Source organism: Pleurodeles waltl, chromosome 1_1, assembly GCF_031143425.1.
Source record: "Pleurodeles waltl isolate 20211129_DDA chromosome 1_1, aPleWal1.hap1.20221129, whole genome shotgun sequence".
Lineage (NCBI taxonomy): Eukaryota > Metazoa > Chordata > Amphibia > Caudata > Salamandridae > Pleurodeles > Pleurodeles waltl.
In genome coordinates this window covers 726663774-726683224 of record NC_090436.1, presented here as the reverse complement: position 1 = coordinate 726683224, position 19451 = coordinate 726663774, and the positions used below count along the sequence as shown (strand labels likewise).

The 19451-nt window shown below is 42.4% G+C and overlaps 1 protein-coding gene across 1 annotated transcript; it reads left to right on the top strand.

The window, feature by feature from the left end:
* The first annotated feature begins 12572 nt into the window (after nucleotides 1-12572).
* LOC138301065 (uncharacterized protein F54H12.2-like) lies at nucleotides 12573-13592 on the top strand. The gene has a single exon (XM_069241159.1). The coding sequence runs from the start codon at nucleotides 12573-12575 to the stop codon at nucleotides 13590-13592; it is 1020 nt and encodes a 339-aa protein (XP_069097260.1).
* Nucleotides 13593-19451: the final 5859 nt, after the last annotated feature.

The window sequence follows — 19451 nt, the reverse complement described above, 5'->3', positions numbered from 1 at the left end:
AGCACTACCGCGTAATTTTTGTTCGTCGAGAAATAGAAATATAATCCTCCTGGTCATGAAAAGATGATGCGAACAAGTAGACGAAATAAATTTTGGTCAAAGATGTATCTAATGTTTTATAAGGTCTCTTTGTGAAGTCAGATTGCAAATAACTGATTTAAATCATGCACAGGCTGTTAGCTACATGATATGGCAATTCTGACCTTTAGACAAATGGATATTACGAGGGACCGTAGCCGATCAATCACAGAAAGAGATGTATCATCAATCCCGATGGACTTGGTCACGCCTACCGTCGCAAAGCATAGGTCAAGCGGCGGAGAGCGATCGTTAGAACATTTGTAACGACACTCCTCCACATGCCCTATTCAGAGACAAAAAGTTTCGAAAGAAAACATAGATAGCTGATTCAAAACGATAATTCCAACCAAGTAAAGTTCTACTGCTGGCCGTTTCGCTGCTTAAGTAGTCCTCGGAGTCTGAAAAATGAACTCCGAAGTATGGTTAAGGGACGTGTTAACAGTGGTGGCGGGGAGAGAAAAACATATTTCACTGTGAGATTGAAAAGGCAGAAAGTACGCTTCTCTTCACAGAGCACAATACATCACCCGAAGTGCCCATGCATGCCTCGAACTCCGCTCACATCCTTATAGATGTCCAGTGCTACTGATACGATCGCTCTTCAATTGCTCCGCGTGACAAATGACAACACACACCAGCACTTTCCTGATTGGATTTTAAGTAGGTGACACTTTCCGATTCCGGCTTTCTCCTTATCTTCCATTCCATTATGTTTCACTTCTACGCAGAACACCCAGTGTTGCATATCAGTGTCCTACAATGGCATGAAAAAAGGATAACATTTTATTAGTCAGAAGAGTTTTGTGAGTGCATTATTGGCTAATTCTTTTTTTCGTTTATAGGACTATCAATAAGCACACACAGGACAGACAAGCATTTGCAATGTAATGGGTCTCGCATATTTCGAAAAAGTTAATTGTCATGTTTTGACACAGCGCCCACGAGCAAAAACAAAAAAAGACACAAGTGAAAACTAAGGACTTAGCCAAATAAAATAAAGTTAGCTTTAAAAAATAAAACTTTGCAATTTTGTGCCTGCGGAGCACGTTTTTGCCTGTCACAAGTATGGTTGCGGGGCACTCGAAGTTATAACAAAATAGTACCTCGATCAAGTTGGGAGCAACGGACGGTCACTAATTAAGCTGAAATCAATTAGTGCTTTATCCCCGCTCCACACCGAGGAACGGAAATTATGCCAGTCATGCCTTGACCAATTATGAGGCTGTCCGAAGTGTCACCCAAACCAACAAAAAGTGAGTGACAGGCAGGAACCAAGCCCTATACTGATCACAACAGCATCTCGCACACGAGGAGCAAGCGCATGCACTTGCAGGCTCAACCCTAAAAAGGGACCTACTTCTTTCGATGAATAATATAACACAAGAGTAGTATATGGGGATACCTTCCATCAAACTTTTGACAGGTGCCCCCGCCCCGTGATGGCATAGGCAATGAAGTAGCCACTGATGTGGGTGCCTCGCCCCGTGCTGACGTAGGCCCTGACATAGGTGTAGGTGTGTCACTTGGGTTGTGACATCATGGGGGTCACGTGTTAGTCATGTACCAGGGTCCTAGTCCCTGTGTCTAGGTCTATGGGCTGTGTAAAATGAGGCCCTGCTGGTGTGCAACCTGTTTCAGAGCCTAAGAAGACAAATTGCATACGTCAGACATTCAGGACCAAGTGGTTGCTTGGGGGCCTCCTCACGGGGCGGAGCACTGGGAGTGTAAGGCCAAACCTCCACACTGCTGGCTAATCCAAAAAGAGGGGTTGGTCAAATGCTGTAAAGGTTGTGACATATGGTTAGCGTTACATGTAACCCCTCAACGTATCAGAGCCATCAAGGCGAGTATGTGGCAGCTATGTGTTGTAGAGGGGTACGCTCCTTTTGAACCATTGAATACTTATAAGAAGTCATCTAGAGCAGTATGCCAAGCCATGAACCATTGCTGAAATAGGTTGTCAAGGCAATATGAAGAGATACAATCTGCCCACCAGAAAAGCCGCCTCCTCAATGGCCCAGAACACTATCAATAGATATTATCGGACCCTAACACTTCTAGTGTTGGATGAGAATGCACAGCAGGTTGCCCCCAAAGATGGGGGTTCTGACGTTACTGGTTTTCAAGAGGAACTTTGCCAGAGGCTAGAAAAGTTCAGCCTCAAGGATTTGCCACAACTGATATCCCCGATTAAGGTTGACAGCAGCAAAGCCTTGAAAGACTAATTAAATGATGCAATCAACTTCAGTGACACTGAAGATGATGAAGAAAGTATAGCACCACCGAATTCGCCAGTCTATGAAGACATGGGCTTTCAGGAGGACCCTGATCCAGAGGCAATCGTCATGCAGCCGGCAAGTGTAAACTTTGAATCTGCTCATACACCAATGGACATATGGGATTCACAAGATTTCAGAGCAGCCGCTGAGTGTAGCAAAAATGCGGAGGTTAGTAAAAAACTCTATAGACAATTATCGTGTATACGCTGATATCATACTTTTAACTAATAGCTTGTCTTTTGCTTTCTATTTGAACAGTAGAAAACAACTGCAAAAAGAGATGCTCTAGAGGGGTCTACGCCAAAGGTTAACAATGTAAAGTTTTACTGCTTATGCTGTTCCAGACAGTCTGAAAGTATTACAAGCCATAACAAAGAGCCGCGTAAGAAATGTGTTTGCACCTACAATAGCATTGAGTTTGAAAAGGAAACTCCAGGCGTATTCTATGACGGCATGTGGCCTGTTAAAGGTTTTGTGGCGACCGTTGTGAACACATGTGTTAAACATGACTATTATAACCTGTGTTACAGGCATAAACTTAACGAGCCTCAGCAGGAGGCTTACGACTGTCTATATGAGTCGTACACTGCAAGAGCAATTCGACACATATGTAGCCGGTTAGTCCCACACAAGGTATATAAGTTGTGAAGGGCAGTGTACGGGCTTTCAGCTGTGAAGAAATGTGTCCACGCTGATATGATTAAGGTCTTGGCAGCAGCGTTCAATGAGATCCGATACGCTGTTGAGCCCTGCTCAAAACTTGAACGTATGCAGGGGCTGTGCACCTATTTTGACAAAAGTTTGATAGAAAGGGGCATAGAAAGACGAATGTGTGATATATATTATAAAAATAGAAGAATGAGGTCTTTAGCCCCACAAGGTTGTTTAAAAAAACAAAAAAAAAACAGAGGTCGTGGATAGCAGACCATAACTGTGTTATATAATGCTACATACTCACTCACTTTTAGGACGAGAATCAGAGTGTTGCAGTGCAAGTTGTCTATGAGTTACGCCCACGATACATCTGTATGGGGAGATTGATATATGTGCTGGTTAAAGAAAGAATAGCTGAAATACACCCTGTGACTGCATTATCTGAACATTTCGGAGCCTCCGGCTACGTTGCAGTGTGACAGCCCTATGTGTGTATCGCCAACTGATGTATGAACGCGTGGCTACCTGCAAACGATAAGTACTGGAGCGCATACAAAGACCGTGAATATGCGTTAAGACTTTCACCACTGACTGGGCTACACCTAGCTTTGGAACTCATGACTGAAGATTATTTCTCATATAAAGGTTCTGTATTGTCCGACCTAGACCTGTATGAACTGTTGAATGCTGTCTGTATCCTGAGCATCCAGAGTTATAGGCGAGGGAGCGGGAAGTCATGTCTAGAGCTATTGAGTATATAGTTATAAAAAATATCAAAGCTTGTGACGCTGAGACCTAGTAAAAGGAATGGGTCTGAGTAATATGTGTAACAGGTGTTGTACTATTTATACGTAGTCAAAAGGCCTCACAGTGACCAGCAGCATTGACAGCTATGAGCTGAGTGCCACGAAATGTCAAGTGCAATGTGTTTATGTTGTGCTAACACACTTTAAAAAAAACATTTTTTATGTTTAATAAAACGACCTTACACAAAACAAACGTCTTCATTTCATGGTTGCGGTGTGTGACAACATGACAGCGGCTCGTTTAAGGAAGCTTTATTACAATAAACCAGTGGTTGGAAGCTTCGGAAGCGCTGAAGCTCTGTTTAGAATGGCTCAAGTTGAAAATGAATCTGTAAACTGATCAGGGGTGAAGTCTTGGTTATCGGGGGAGAGGCGTATTCACTCCACAAACCAGCCAGGAGAAGTTTTAAGAGGAGGGCCACAGTTGTTAGTGTGCAGCTAGATTATCATTGGCAGGCTGACATACTCAGTCTTCCAGATCTAGCCAAGCATAACAATGGCGCAATGTATATATTAACAGTCATAGACGTACTGTCCAAGTACGCCTATGCAGAAGCGTTAAATGATAAAAGTGATACCAGCATCACCGCCGCCTTTAAAGTCATCTTCACGAGAGATCGAGTACGTCAAAAACTACAAACAGACGCTAGAAAATAATTTTTAAACAAACCTTTTCAGAAATTATTAAAGCAGCACACTGTTCAGCATTTTGTAATTCTCACCGAGGTAAAAGCGGCGGTTGTAGAGCATTTTAACAGAATTTTAAAATAAAAAATGTGGTGATATTTCACAGCCAACAATACCTACAGATACGGGGATGTTCTACAGGCTTTTCTAGATGTTTATAATGCCAGTTACCATAGCACCATCAAAATGTCTCCCGTGGAGGTAATGGCTGACAATTCATTAACAGTGTGGAGAACTGTGCACAGGAGTCGTCTCGTGGAGAAGGTCAAGAAACCTGTTTTAAAAGAAGAGGATCATGTCAGGGTTACAAAGTTGAAGGGTGTCTTCCCCAAAGGCTACCAACAGACATTAAGCAACAACATCTTTATAGTGGAAAGTGCAGAGTTTAAAGATGGGTATATATTTACAAGTTGAAGGACTGTGACGGAAAAAAGTTAACGGTGTCTTTTACAACGAAGAATTACAAAAGGTGCCCTACGATCCGAACAGGGTGTATAGGGTTGAAAAGGTTCTGAAAAGGAAAGGCAGCAGAGCTAAGAGACAGGCGCTGGTCAAATGGCAGGGCTGGCTTGAGAAATTTAAAACTTGGGTTTTGGACAGCTTGCTGCATGTGGTGTGAGGTCTTGCTGTAAGCGCTGAGATGGAGACCTCACCTTTTTATTTTAAGCTACCATTCAACGCCTCAAAGGACATGTTCCCCGGCAATCAGATTTCTAATTATATGGTGAAACTGGCTGAACAGTTGGACCTGAAAGGGTCCTGGGAGGTGGCCCTAACGGAGATACAGTACCCTATAACGTGGAATACATTTACAAAGCACGAGGCTAAATTTATCATAAAGAGCTCTAAGGAATTCTTGAACTTACCAGTGAGTTTCCCACATGGGTCTGACACAACTGTGCGGCAGTGGTCGAAGCCATCAACAGAGCCATAGCTGGTGTTGAAGAGTTTTCGAATATACATCTGGTGTTGGATAATGTTAGAAGAGTGTGTGTTTCTTAAAGCCCCAGAGCTCGATACCAGGTTTACCTGTACCGGTAAATTACAAAGGGTTTTAGGGACCTTATAACATGTGAAAAGGCAGGTGGATCCGGATCCTATGTGTCCTAATATTAACGGCGGATTTTATACACTCTAAGTGTATAGCGATTGTTGTAAGGTAGTTTGTGTATTAGCTATGTTCATTAATTGCTAATAGTGTATTATTACCTTTTATAGTGTAAGTCATTTTAGCAGTTATATTATTCTAGTATTTATGAATGATTATTCATTACTATGTATTAGTACATTATAAGGTTAAGAATGGTATATCCCTCCTCCCCGTGGAAGGTTGGTATATGGAACATTCGGGTTGGGTTGGGAGGCTGCAATAGAATGTTGGTGAAGAGCAGGAGTGAAGCGGGAAGAGGGATGTTGAAGAGAACTGTATGAAGGCTGAACAGTGGAGATGAAATAAAGTCTGGAACTGGAAGATAAGTACAGCGTGTGGTAGACTTTATAATACTGGCGACGAGGAGTGCGAAAGGGGGCACCATCATCTCCACCCCTTGTGATGTACCTATTCATGCCTTCAATACTAGTTAGTGAACTTTAAGCCTACTACCCTACCAATAATTATTTATCTGCCTATGGGGGAAGATAACTCATAATTTTAACGGAAGGATAATTTTTCATCATTGCCTCTATTTAACTACTGCTCATAATTTTAACGGAAGGATAATCTTTTCATCATTGCCTCTATTCAACTACCTGCTTTCCAGGGGCAGTAACGTTCATATCCCTTTTGCCTGTTCGGCTCTGCAGTGTTCAACCCCAGTGCTCCAGTGGTGAAACGGACTCTGTGTGACCTGTTTTCTACCTGTGTGGGGCATTAAAGGTACGGGTGTGGTTTGACAGCCTGTCACACGCTGACAGGCACAGCACAACGTACATAGGATTTTCCTACGACCTGTCAATTTCAAATGCGCTGACAGGCGCAACACTATGATCGTCTGTCTACACGCAGACAGACACAGCGTATCTATCTCAGCGGCCTGTCAACTTATTACACACTGACAGGCACAGCTTTACGGACGTTGTTTTTCTTCTCTCAACGCGCCGTCAAACACGGCGTTCGGACTGCGTTCGGTCAACGGCTGTTTAAGCTCCCAACGCGCCGCGTTCTTTCAGCGGCCTGCCAAGTTGCGACGCGCTGACAGGCACAGCACATCGAAGGTTGGAGTTGAACACACGGCGTTCTGCGTCAGGTCTTCATTCTAGGAAGCCGGTCCGCGCTGGTTGACACAGCAGAACGAACAATTCGGTAGGCATCTAGTTTTTCAAACACGACGCTTCTTTTCAAACTTGTAATCAAGAAGGAACAGTTCATTTGTGAAAGCCTGTCAGATTAATACACACTGACAGGCACAGCACAAGAACAGTCATTTGGGGAAGCCTGTCAGATTAATACACGCTGACAGGCACAGCACAAGAACAGTTCATTTGGGGAAGCCTGTCAGATTAATACACGCTGACAGGCACAGCACGGTGAACATTCAAGAATTTTTGCCCCACTTGTTCGTAGGTCACTTATGCTGCAGTATTTAGGCATTTTGGGATTGATTTATTACTGAGTTCGTTTCTCTGAAGTATAAAACTGAATTAAGAATTACCAATTTTTCAATTTCCATTGTAATTCAAATTTGTTTTGTATTTCCCTGTTGTGATTATATTAGTAATTGTGTGTTTCTTACTTTATCTTCTAAGTGTAATGATGGCTGCAGCGGGTATGTCCCAACCAATTCCCTTCTTGAATGATATGGGGGAACCCAATATTCCGTGGAAGGATTGGTTTAAAATTTTTGAATCCTATCTCATAGCCATTGGAGGGGACAAATTTAACCCGATTAGGAAGCAACATATTTTGCTTCATAATTTAGGAACCCATGGAAGGAAAATTTATGATTCTCTTCCAGATCCCAATAATGCTGAGGGGTTGGCACATGATGAATATGTAACTACGTGTTTGAAACTAGAGAAACAGTTTGGAGATCGTGTTAATGTGGTCCTGGAGCAACACAAGTTCTTTTCTAGATGTCAAGGCAAGCAAGAGAGTGTCACCAACTATATTGCTGCACTCAGAGGACTCTGTACGCTATGTGATTTTGGAGAACTCAATGACTCTCTCATTAGAGACCAGTTGGTCCGGTGTACCAATAATGCCAAAATTCAGGAGAAGCTTCTGCAAAGACAACCGAACCTACAGGAAGCCATTGAGATTGCAAAATCTATAGAACACACGGAAATCTGCCTGCAAGAAATTAGACACACGCCTGTTGAGGAACATATTAACTAAATCTCAAGTGACCCCAGAGAAGATAAGATACTGAAAATTAGAAGTAAAGACAAATCACCCCAGCTGCATGGTAATAATAAGCCTAACCTTACTTGTTTCCGTTGTGGTAGCAGTAACCACTTGGCTAATTCCACTCAGTGCCAAGCCAGATCTGCAGTGTGCAGACGATGTAATAAAAGGGGCCACTTTGCAAGAGTATGCAAGGACACATCTAGGCTGGTGGATAATAAGAAGCCAGAAGAGTCCTCCCAGTTAATCAAGAAGATTATATTACAAGTAGAATCTGATAATAGTAACTCCAATCGTTATCCAGAATGTACCATAACCATTAATAACAGGGCGATTAGGGTATATGCTGATTCATGCTCCCCTTTTACCATTATCAATTCTCAGGACCTTAACGTGATTGATAAGGAAAATGGTATTGATTTATCTATAGCTGACATTTATCCCAAAGGGTATAACAGGGATCCCATTTATCTAAAGGGAATGTTCACAGGTATTATTTCTTTCAAAGGACGCTCCACCGTTGGTAAAATTTATGTGGTGGAAGATGGTTCCAGTTTGCTGGGGTGGCAACACCAAAAAGAACTGGGTATAAAGCTTGACCCTAATAATCCGGATCAAGTGATTTGTGTGGAGAGTCTTAATAGTGGTGAACCTTTTATACGTGAATTCCCAGAAATCTTCTCTGGTAAACTAGGGCTGTTGAAGAATTTTCAGCATAAAATTAAGATTAAACCTAGAGCTAAAGCGGTTGCCCACAAGACGAGACCAATTCCTCACCTGCTGAAGAATGCAGTCAAGGAAGAATTAAACAGATTGGAAAATCTAGGGATTATACAACCAGTGGATTGTTCAGAATGGTTGGCCCCCATTGTGGTTGCAAAAAAAAAGTAACGGTAAAGATATCAGATTATGTGTTGACTTGAGGGATTTGAACAGGAACATTTGGGTGGAAAGATACCCCCTTCCTAGAATCCACGAAGTTCTTAGTACGATGGGCAAAGCAGCATATTTTTCAGTCCTCGACCTTTCAAATGCATACCATCAAATTGAATTACATCCTGACTCTAAGTGGCTTACAGCGTTTACCACCCCGTTTGGCTCTTTCATGTTCAACAGGATGCCCTTTGGGCTCGCTTCAGCAGCCGCTGTCTTACAGAAAGTTATGCAAAATATCCTGGGCGACTTACCTAACACCTTATGTTTTCAGGATGATGTTCTAGTCTATGGGGTCACGGAAGAAGAGCACAATGAGAGGTTAAGAGCGGTGCTCCTGAAATTGAAGATGGCGGGACTCACACTTAGAAGTGAAAAATGTCAATTGGGGGTGGGTTCGGTAGAGTATTTAGGTCATATAATCTCCAAAGATGGGTTCAAACCGAAGTTCTCCCTGGTGGATGCAGTGAAAAAAGCTGATCCCCAAAAAATAAGGATGAGTTACGATCATTCCTGGGGTTGGCGGAATTCATGTCCAAATATGTTAAAAAGATTTCATCCATTTCGCATAAACTCAGAGAGTTATTAAAAAATCATGCACCTTTTATCTGGTTGGAGGACCATAACAGTGCTTTCGAGCAAATTAAATTAGCCATAGTAGAAGCCCCTCATTTGTGTAATTTTGATCATAACAGAAAAACAATTCTCACGACGGACGCCAGCAAACTAGGATTGGGCGCCACCCTATCCCAAATAGTAGACGGGGAAGAAAGAATAATTGCTTTTGCATCCAAGGCCCTTAATGATGCCGAATCAAACTACTCAGTTATCGAAAGAGAGGCCTTGGCGGTTTTCTGGGCCGTAAAACATTTTAAGTTCTTTCTGTGGGGTACCCAATTCATCTTAAGAACCGACCATAAACCCCTGGTATATGTGTTCTCCACCAAGGGATTCAGCAACAGCACCCCAAGAATAGCCAGGTGGATATTAGGGCTCGAAAACTTTTGCTTCAATGTAGAGTACATTCCCGGTAATAAAAACACTACAGCTGATTTCCTTTCCAGATCCCCTATGAACACAAAAGAGGAGGTGGAAACTAACGAAACTCCAATACTTCTAGTGGATCTGCCTTCCATTAGCAATAGTGAATGGGAGCTAGCGTATAAACAAGACGACACCTTATCTGTGTTAAAAGAAAGGGCCAAAGAAGGGTGGCCATTATTAAAAAAAGATTTAGAAGAATCCATTAAGGATTTTTGGGAAGTAAGATTGGAAATAAATGAAAAGAATAATTTCATTCTCCGTAATGATAAAATCATACCCCCTCAAAGTCTTAGATTAAAAATAATCAAACTTGCCCACGAGGGCCATTTAGGTCGCAGTCTCACTAAAGCCAGAATCAGAGAGTGCTTTTGGTTCCCCTGTATGGATTCCTTAATTGAGAATGAAATTAAAACAATTTCAATCTGTTCTGCTAGTGACAAATCTAAGGTGGTCCGCAAAACGCCTATCTCTCCGGTTCAAGTCCCCAATAAACCATGGATAAAATTAGCTTTTGACATCATCGGGCCCCTGAATTATTCAGGTCTTCAAAAAAGATTTGCTTTAGTCCTTATTGATTACCATTCCCATTGGATATCCACAAAATTCGTAAACCAAATCACTACAAATTCTGTCATTTCCTTCCTTAAAGACATCTTTGCTGTGGAAGGTATTCCTGAAACACTGGTTACAGACAACGGGGTACAACTTACATCCTTAATTATGAAGCAATTCCTGGACTTAGTGGGGATTAAACATTTCACCACTGCCTTATATTGCCCTAGGGCAAATGGCCTGGCTGAACGTACCAATCGAATGATTAAGGAGTGCATCCAATTGGCCTCCATTAACCATGTAAATGTAGAGGATGCGGTCAGGGAGATATTGTGGGCTTACCACACTACTCCAAATTCTATTACCAAGATTTCCCCGTTTGTTGCGTTACGTGGCAGAACACCCTGCACCAAAATTTTCCCATCCTGGCTGGGTGGTGGTAACAAAAACGGAAAGATATTGTCTTACAGTAGTACAAAAGTAAGGATGCATCAGGACAAGTATAAACAAAGATATGACATGAAGTATGGGACCAGGGTGCAAAATTGGAAGGTGGGAGATCAAGTATTAGTATGTAGACCTTTTGGTCTGACAAGGTCGTGTGTGAAAGACACTAAATTTGCAGGTCCTTTCTACATAACCAAACTAAGGAGAAATGTTGTTGTTTTAAATAATGGTCAATGCTGGAGTATGGATAGAATTGTTAAATTCTCCAATCATAACTAGAGGTCACCCTTACTGAAATCCCTCAGTGGTTAGATAGCATTCTGCACCTTTAACTGTCTCCTAGTTTACTTCTAGGGGACAATCAGATTTTCTGTTAATAATTTTTTTTTTTTTTTCTCTTTCTTTCTCTCCGTTCTATTATCTTTTCCAAGGTACCCCCTCTCTTAATCGTTATTATTGTGGGGAAGATGTGTTGTAAGGTAGTTTGTGTATTAGCTATGTTCATTAATTGCTAATAGTGTATTATTACCTTTTATAGTGTAAGTCATTTTAGCAGTTATATTATTCTAGTATTTATGAATGATTATTCCTTACTATGTATTAGTACATTATAAGGTTAAGAATGGTATATCCCTCCTCCCCGTGGAAGGTTGGTATATGGAACATTCGGGTTGGGTTGGGAGGCTGCAATAGAATGTTGGTGAAGAGCAGGAGTGAAGCGGGAAGAGGGATGTTGAAGAGAACTGTATGAAGGCTGAACAGTGGAGATGAAATAAAGTCTGGAACTGGAAGATAAGTACAGCGTGTGGTAGACTTTATAATAGCGATATTATAAAAATACAGAGGATAGGGGATAGTTACTCACCGTTGTTGTCATGGGTCCCGGTGAAGGGAGAAAATAACATGATGGTTAATATACAACATCACAAACTCGACCACATGGCAATTTCCCAAAAACATTTTGACACTATAACGATCATGCTCTACGAAGATCAGTCAGAGCCTGTGGCCTTTATATACAGGAAAGTTACTGTTAAGCTTTATTTAAGGGTGGTCCGTGATGGTGACTATTAGGCAGTTGCGATGCTCATCTTGAAAACATACAGGGATCCCCCTATGTACAGGGACTATTATCGAGTTCAGGCTGGCTATGGAGGACTGCCGCCCTACTTTCAAGAGGCCTCTGTTTTGTAAGGGGCCGAATTGGGGGGCTTCTTTCGGAGTTTGTTTACAAGAGCCATGCCTTTTTGGAGAAGAGGGTACCAAATTGCGAAACCTCACAATAAAGCGGCTGCTACGAACATAGCCCATGACGTTGTGGGCTCCGTAATGTCGGCTATCACCGAGTGCATGAACAAACAGCCTTAAGAAGAATCTGGGTTGTTGTACAAGACGCATTCTGGTGTTAAAAGGATGCGAAGGGCTTTGAGTATTTGAATATTTTTTAAATCAGCTGTCATGGCCTTTGTACTCAGCGCCTCGGGTGAATGCGCCAAATCTGAGCTAGATTTGTTTTCTCTTAAACCAACACAGACCAGCATTGAGAACAGTTTTTTCATAGAAGTATTGCCTCTAGTCACTCTGACGCCGCTGCCACTGATAAAGTTTTATGTGTCGGGATCCACGGATATTTATTTGGATCTCAACAACACTCTGCTACACCTCGTCTGTAAAATTACCAAAGCGAACGGCACCAACTTCAAGGCTGATGCTAAAGTGCCGCTGATCGTCTAACCCGTCGCAACCATGTTTAATCAAGTGGACATTAACCTCAGCGATCGACTCGTCACTCAAAGTGATAACATGTACGCCTTCATGGCCTACATAGAGAGTATTCTAAATTACAGTCACAAAGCCCTCCAACCACAGATTTCAGTGGTTCTCTTCTACAAAGATACTCAGGCACATTTTGAGAACATGGCGCTGGACAGGGGCAACAATGGTTTTAAAAAAAGAGCCAGCTTCATCACTGGCAGTAGACAGTTTGACCTCCTGGGGTGCATACATTCAGACCTTTTCTTCCAAGGGAAGCTTCTTGTCAACGGTATAGATGTTAAGATCAAACCCAACCTCAACAATGGCGCCTACTGTCTCATCAGAGGCGATGCAGAGCAGTATAAATTGGCTATATTGTCCGCAAGCCTGTTTGGAAAGAGAGTAAAAGTGTCATCGAGCATCAGACTGTCCCTCGCCGAAGCTTCACAACTATCGAACGGCAAGTGCGCCATTGCAGGAGTGGCTCTGAAGATATTCAGCATCCCCGCCGGTACTAGATTAAGGCAGCAGCAAAATCTTTCTATAGGGCAACTCCCGAAACTCATCATCATAGTGTTTGTGGACAATACAGCTTTTAGCAGGCTCTATACCTCTAACCCTTTCAACTTCAAGCACTACGACATCAACTACGCTGCTTTGGTCCATGAGGGAACTGTTATCCATGCAATACTGTTCACTCCGAGTTTTGGAACATCCAATTTTGCCAGGGAATATCTCGGTCTGGTCTCGATAACAGGGAAACATCTGGGTGACTTAGGAGTCGTTGTTTCAAGAGAGAGGTATGGGGTCGGCTACACACTGTTTGCATTCAACCTGACTCCAGACATGGAAGACAGTGACCACTACAACTTGATCAAAAACGGAAATCTAAAAGCCAAAATACGCTTAACTCAGGCGCTGGCTACCAACGTGAACATGGTTGTATTCTCTGTATTAGACAGCGTCATTCAAGTCAATCACACCCAACAGATTATGTTTGACTATCATTAAAAGATTGTAAAATGGACACTGGGCAGATATGTGACTTCTTAAGCAGACATAAATATGCTAAGAAATACTTTTTAGGTGTATTTCCTAGCCATGGGCTACCGTGGGAGATAGGCCCAGAAATACCTCGCACTCTGGTCTTTCACACCGACCCGCATAACAAGGGTGGTACACATTGGGCGGCCCCATTTCTGGATGTAGACATGGTTATAGTGTTTGACAGTTTAGCGGAGTTCCCAGAAAATAACATTTATACAAAACCGATATTCAAATATGTAAAAAAAAAGCATTGCCCACGGTCAAGTATAACAAGATGCATGTACAGGATTCTCTAGCCATCACATGGGGGAACATTGTATATATTTTATTAGTAAAATGTCTGAAGTTATGACATTTAGAAATGTTTTTAATCTGTAGTCTGCTGATCTAGTAAACAACGATGGTATTGTTATGAAATATGTGAATGAAAACTCAAGGACTATGTTGAGCGTTGTTAAAACAGAATACGGTGTTCGTCAAAAGTGTAAGGCCTTGTAACGCCTCTATTTGTACTGATATCTGTCAACAATTAAAAAACATTTTAAACATTAATTCAGACTATGCATTTTTTTATTCAGCCACCACACATTTAAAAACCATTAAAACAAAAAAAAGATGATGGACGATTGTTGAAAAGTTAAAAGTGTTTATTACAAACAGTTTTCAAGCACAAACATTTACACAGGTAAAGAAATAAATGAAGCAAAAATCTTTTGAGACGCAAACCTTTTAACAAAACTGTACAACTGTTCAAATGTCGTGATAACATTAGAGTGTTAGCCAAGTGTTCATTTTGAGCAGTCTTTTTTTAGGCTCCAGATTTAGAGCGTCGCTGCTCCTAGACAGTGTTAGCTGCGGAAAGAAAGGCGATGTCGATACAGTGGGACTCATGGTAAAAACACCAGGGGTTGGATCTTTCAAACTTTCAAGCCTTCATCGGTGGTCGGTGTTACCGGCGATTGTGGAAGGAATGTTGAGTTCCACAGAGGCGCGTAGGAACTGCTCCTATCCTCTAGGAGCGTTTTGTTTCGATAGTGTTTTGCTGTGAGTGAGACCTCTGACCAGATCGTAGATGTGTGATTCAGCAACCGGTTGTCTCTTGTAAACAAATTCACCCCAGTCGTTCGAAGAGGTCAGATCTTTAGTAGCAGTCATTTTACCAAGCAGCATTTGCGCTGCCCCTCTATACCTCGGAGTTATAGTTTTTAAAAGGTCTTCGACAAAGGCGTCCATGGGGCAGGAGATCCTGGGTCTTGAGGCGCTAACGGTTCTGCTGATGGTTGTTTGGTGTCGGGGTATACAGAGTCAATTTGTTTTCTTCAGCTTTCCATAGTTTGAAATACTGTAAAAGGTTTTGAAGGGCTCCTGAGTAAAGCCCCACTTTGCCATGTGGTTTCAAATCGGTTCAGTTCAAAATGGCTTTGATCTCAGCATCGAGACGCTGCATCTCGTTTCTGCGTATGTCCCAGACGTTGGTGGTAGAAGTGCACAACTGCTCCAGCTGTTGGCGTGGCACAAGGAATTTTTTTTGGGCGTGTTCCATCAGAACCTGGATAGGAGACCTGTAATTAGGGGTATAGCTATACCCAGCAGCGCCCCTTTAAAATCCAGACAGTCTTACCAGTTTATTTTTGGAAAGGAGCGACGCCCTTTTGTTGCTGAGCTTCTTAATAATGTTGTACTTCTTCAGCATGGGGAACTGGCTCGTTGATATCGAGGCATTACCTTTTAAGGGGTTTAGGGCTATTTCTGAAATGGCCACCACCAAATTGTCCAAAGCCGCGCACAGGATAGCCTTTTATTTTCAGGGGGCTGGCTGTTACAAGCATTTTTAGGAGGTCTAAATTGCGCCGAAGCCGTGCAGACTTTGTCGCAACCTTTTATTACAAGGTTTAGAGTGTAAATGTTATAACAGTATTTTAATGGGTCTTTTTATAGGCTTTGGGGACTTTTTTTAGGGATGTAAGTGACTGGGAAGTCAGGTGGGAAAATATCAAAGAGTAGTCTGTAGTTTTATAGAGTATTGGGTTTTAAATCTACCAGTAAGTAGCCATGGGGTTTTGCGGTAGTGTAGTTAAATGCTTCCACAAAAAACTGCGTGTTTCTGGAGTACATCTGTTTAGCTATAATTAATATCTGAAGCTTGTCGCAGGGGTTTTTAAATAAGACCAGGTGTGAGGCGTTGAGAGTTATAGAATGACTGTTCTTACACTTGTAAACAAGTTCTGCATTATGGACTATATGCTTATATTGCGATGATGTGAATATTGAGTAAAAGCCCTCTCAATCTCGGGGTGGTCCATGCCTTCATGAATGAGCAGGAACTTTAGGGATAGTTGTGTCTAAAGATCTTGCCAACAGGAATAAAGCCTTTTATCAAACACTACTTAGAGGGTTTTATACAATGGCTGTGTTGTAATTTCCCACTTTTTTTTGGACCTGATTATGCTAGGGTGATTTACGACTATTGCTTTATTATTTTCGCAATCGCTCGATGCGTAGTACTCATGCACCAGACCCTTCTGACTGTCAAAATGTATTTTAACCGTATTGCTGACGTTTGAAGTGGTACCTTTGACTTTCATGCAAACCTTGTTGTTAGAGGTTTTGTAACTATAGTTCTTGGGCCCGGAGGAGGTGCACTCGAGTATGTACTCATCCTTTTCGAGCTCGCTGGTCAAATCCCCTAGATAATCACCTAGATCAGGATCTTCATCACCCTCTTTACTCACAAAAATAACGGAGTCGGTGTTGTGGTACAAACAACAATCCTGAAGCTTATCCAGCAACCTGTAAAGCTCTAGACGAGTGTGAGCAGTTGTGAAACACACTATGAAGATGTTTATATTGTTACACATTGTGGGCTACTCTTTGGCATGTTTCCAACATAAAATGGCTGTCTCATCATCGATAAATTTGCAACTGAACTCGTCGTAAGACGGGGCAAATAGATACTTAAAAAGATCGTGTAGATCTGTGACGATGGATGTCTTTGACAAATTGCTACGCTGTGTGAATTTTCCCCATAGGGAAATGAGACAGAGCTTAGCTAACTGGCATCTGGCAGGGTTAATCTTAATGAACTCCGGTCTCAGCGTAATACCCTCATGATCGTGGTAATCAGTGATGTACTTTAGCTTCAAGGGAAATCAACGCACTAGTCGGGATACCCAGATGCCTCCTGTTTGTCTCTGAGAAACAAGTTGATGTACTCAGAAAAGAGTCGGGTTGTGGTGTATGGAAAGTGCCAAATTTCAAGTATTTTACCGAGGCAGTACCCTTTCTTGAGGGCCGTTTGCACCTCGATGGTACACCGTGTCCCGTCCAGCAGCCTTTGCTCATCACTATGTCTACACTTTCTAGTCTGTTTACTTTCAGCACATGTTCGACATAGGGGGAACATGAGCTTGCCGTCGACTCTGTATGGAACCACCGGGAAATAAAGCTTCTGCGGTGGGTGGATTTGACACTTAAGGAGACCAAAGTACTCATCTAGGGACTTAAAGTTCCTATATATGATTCTAGAATGACCAACCAGTTACAACTTCACCTTGTTCACAAACGGATACAGACTGGTGAAGTCGTAGTCGTGTATTTTCTAACACTCACCAGTGACTCGGTGCAGCTGTATGGTGTTTGTACGACCGCAGAATAAGGCGTCCCGGGGTTCCAACGGTGCTGGTAACTGGGGGCTCTTAATGAAAACGCTGAGTTTTGCATCTTTTGTTAGGTAGTCTAACCACTCGTGTTCCCAGAGGGTTCTCAGAACAAAGCAGCTCTTTTCAATATGCTGCACCTTTTCCAGTGTACGACGATGCAGATGTTCAAATGTGGTGCCTGGTGTCTATTAAACTTGTGGGGTTTGTAACAACGTGGACACCCGTGGTAAAAGCAACTGCTGAACTCAAAGGCGATTGGTACCCCATTAATTAACGCACACCTGTCTAGGTAGTAGCGGCACAAGCGGTATTCGCCGCCCTGCAAAGCGTGTTGAATGAAGATGTTCTCTTTCTCCGAGACGTACATGAGCCACTGAATAAACAGGGTGGAGTAACGTTTCTGTTTACCGTTATAGAGGTCAGGCGGTACTAGAGCTACGGTTTCAGGTTTTAAAAACATGTGTTGATAAATAGACATGCGCATGGAAGCCAGAGTAATATTCTTAAATGGGTCTAGGTATTCCATAATTTCTTTCCTCTTACGGGATTTGGTTTTGATAATCCTGACCCATTTCGTCATCTCCACCACAACGTCTCTAAAAAGGTTGCACGCTTTTCGCAAGATCATGACAGCCGCCTGGCAGTAAAATTTCAACTCTGTTTGAAAATGAAACTGATTTTCATGGTTTTCATCGTACCATTGTGGAAAGCTCTCTTTTTAAGGTGGCATCATGTACTCGAAGCCGTAACTGTCGGGTGGAGTCATAGGACCGCTGTAATTCTGATTAGCCATGTGTTAAAAAAGGGAGGGAAATAACATTCACAGCCCTCAAAACCAAAGGCTTTTGGCAGCTTGCTCAACTTCATTGGCAGAAAATTCAAGGTGTCTATGTATCTAATTTCAAAAGGCACAACCTTTAACAACATCAGTTTGGAACACTGGGTGATGAGTTCCACATCCAGCTTTTCACGAATCAGGTCCCGGAGAATAAAGAACGAGTTGTACGCTTTCGCGTTGTGAGCAGCATTGTCTAATTGTAGTATTTCAGCTGCATGAATGTGTTGAGGAAATCGTTCATGCATGATTGGCATTCAGACTCCCAGTTTTCATCTGCTGTTAGATAAATGTAGTTAGGCTGGTGCACACCCGTCTCCTGCGTACACTCTATATCGAATACGATATAGACTTCTGTTTTTTTCTGGGGGAAGCCTTCGAGCATGTAACACTTGTGTGCTGTTCCGGCTATAAAATACACATTACACCTAGGACGCATACTTCTACAATAGTGGTTGGTGGTCTTGTAGCACTCGCAAGCCTGACAGTCTGATTTACGAATGCACTGTGCGAGGCTGATGTGTTCGTTCAAACAGTCTTGAGACTGACAAAACATCTCACACGTCAAGCAGTTCACCTTCTGTGCTTCGTCGTCGACGCACCTATTCCTCTGACACATTTTACAGTGCATTTCACACTGGTGTCTGGTCCGGTTATTGGATATGTAGTCACAATGCTCGCACACGTACTTGGCTCCTAGAAAACCCTTCAGGTTCAAGAAACTGTAAAAGTTGTTTTCGTGATGTAGCACATAAACGGTTTTGTTTTTCACACTTTCATCGGTATTGAAGTACTTCCAAGAACCACTGGGGTACAGAACTTTTACTGTAATGGCAAAATGGTTCTCAAAAAGGCCCAGGTCCCCGAAACCAACCAGTCTGTCGGGTGGTAGTTAAAGCACCTTGTGGGCTGCCACCACCATAGACATAATGAAATTGTCTGGGGTAGCTCGGTCTCCCAACAACCCTGCGATGCTCGCCGCCAGACACATATTGGTAGCTCTGGTGTGAAAGTCGAGCAACCATCAATATTTCTTGCCACTAATTTTACTGTACATGACGTTCTTTAAGGTTCTGGAAGCACCACCCTTACGATCCATAACAACGAGGGTGATGATTCTAAAGGTCCCGTACGCCGTTAATTTGCTCTGTAAAAGCTTAGACAGGTTTTGTAGAAACGTCACAGCGTCAAACACATCTCGAGGCCCCACATCATGTAACAATCTGTCTATGAGCATTTGTATGCCCTGGTGTATAGCTACAACACCCTGATCAGAGGAGTTTAGACAGTCTAGGTTAACAAACCTAAACTCCTCATAGTGCTCAATAG

Excerpts from the sequence above, each read along its gene's own strand:
- LOC138301065 (XM_069241159.1), top strand. The coding sequence starts at position 12,573 with ATGTTTAATCAAGTGGACATTAACCTCAGCGATCGACTCGTCACTCAA.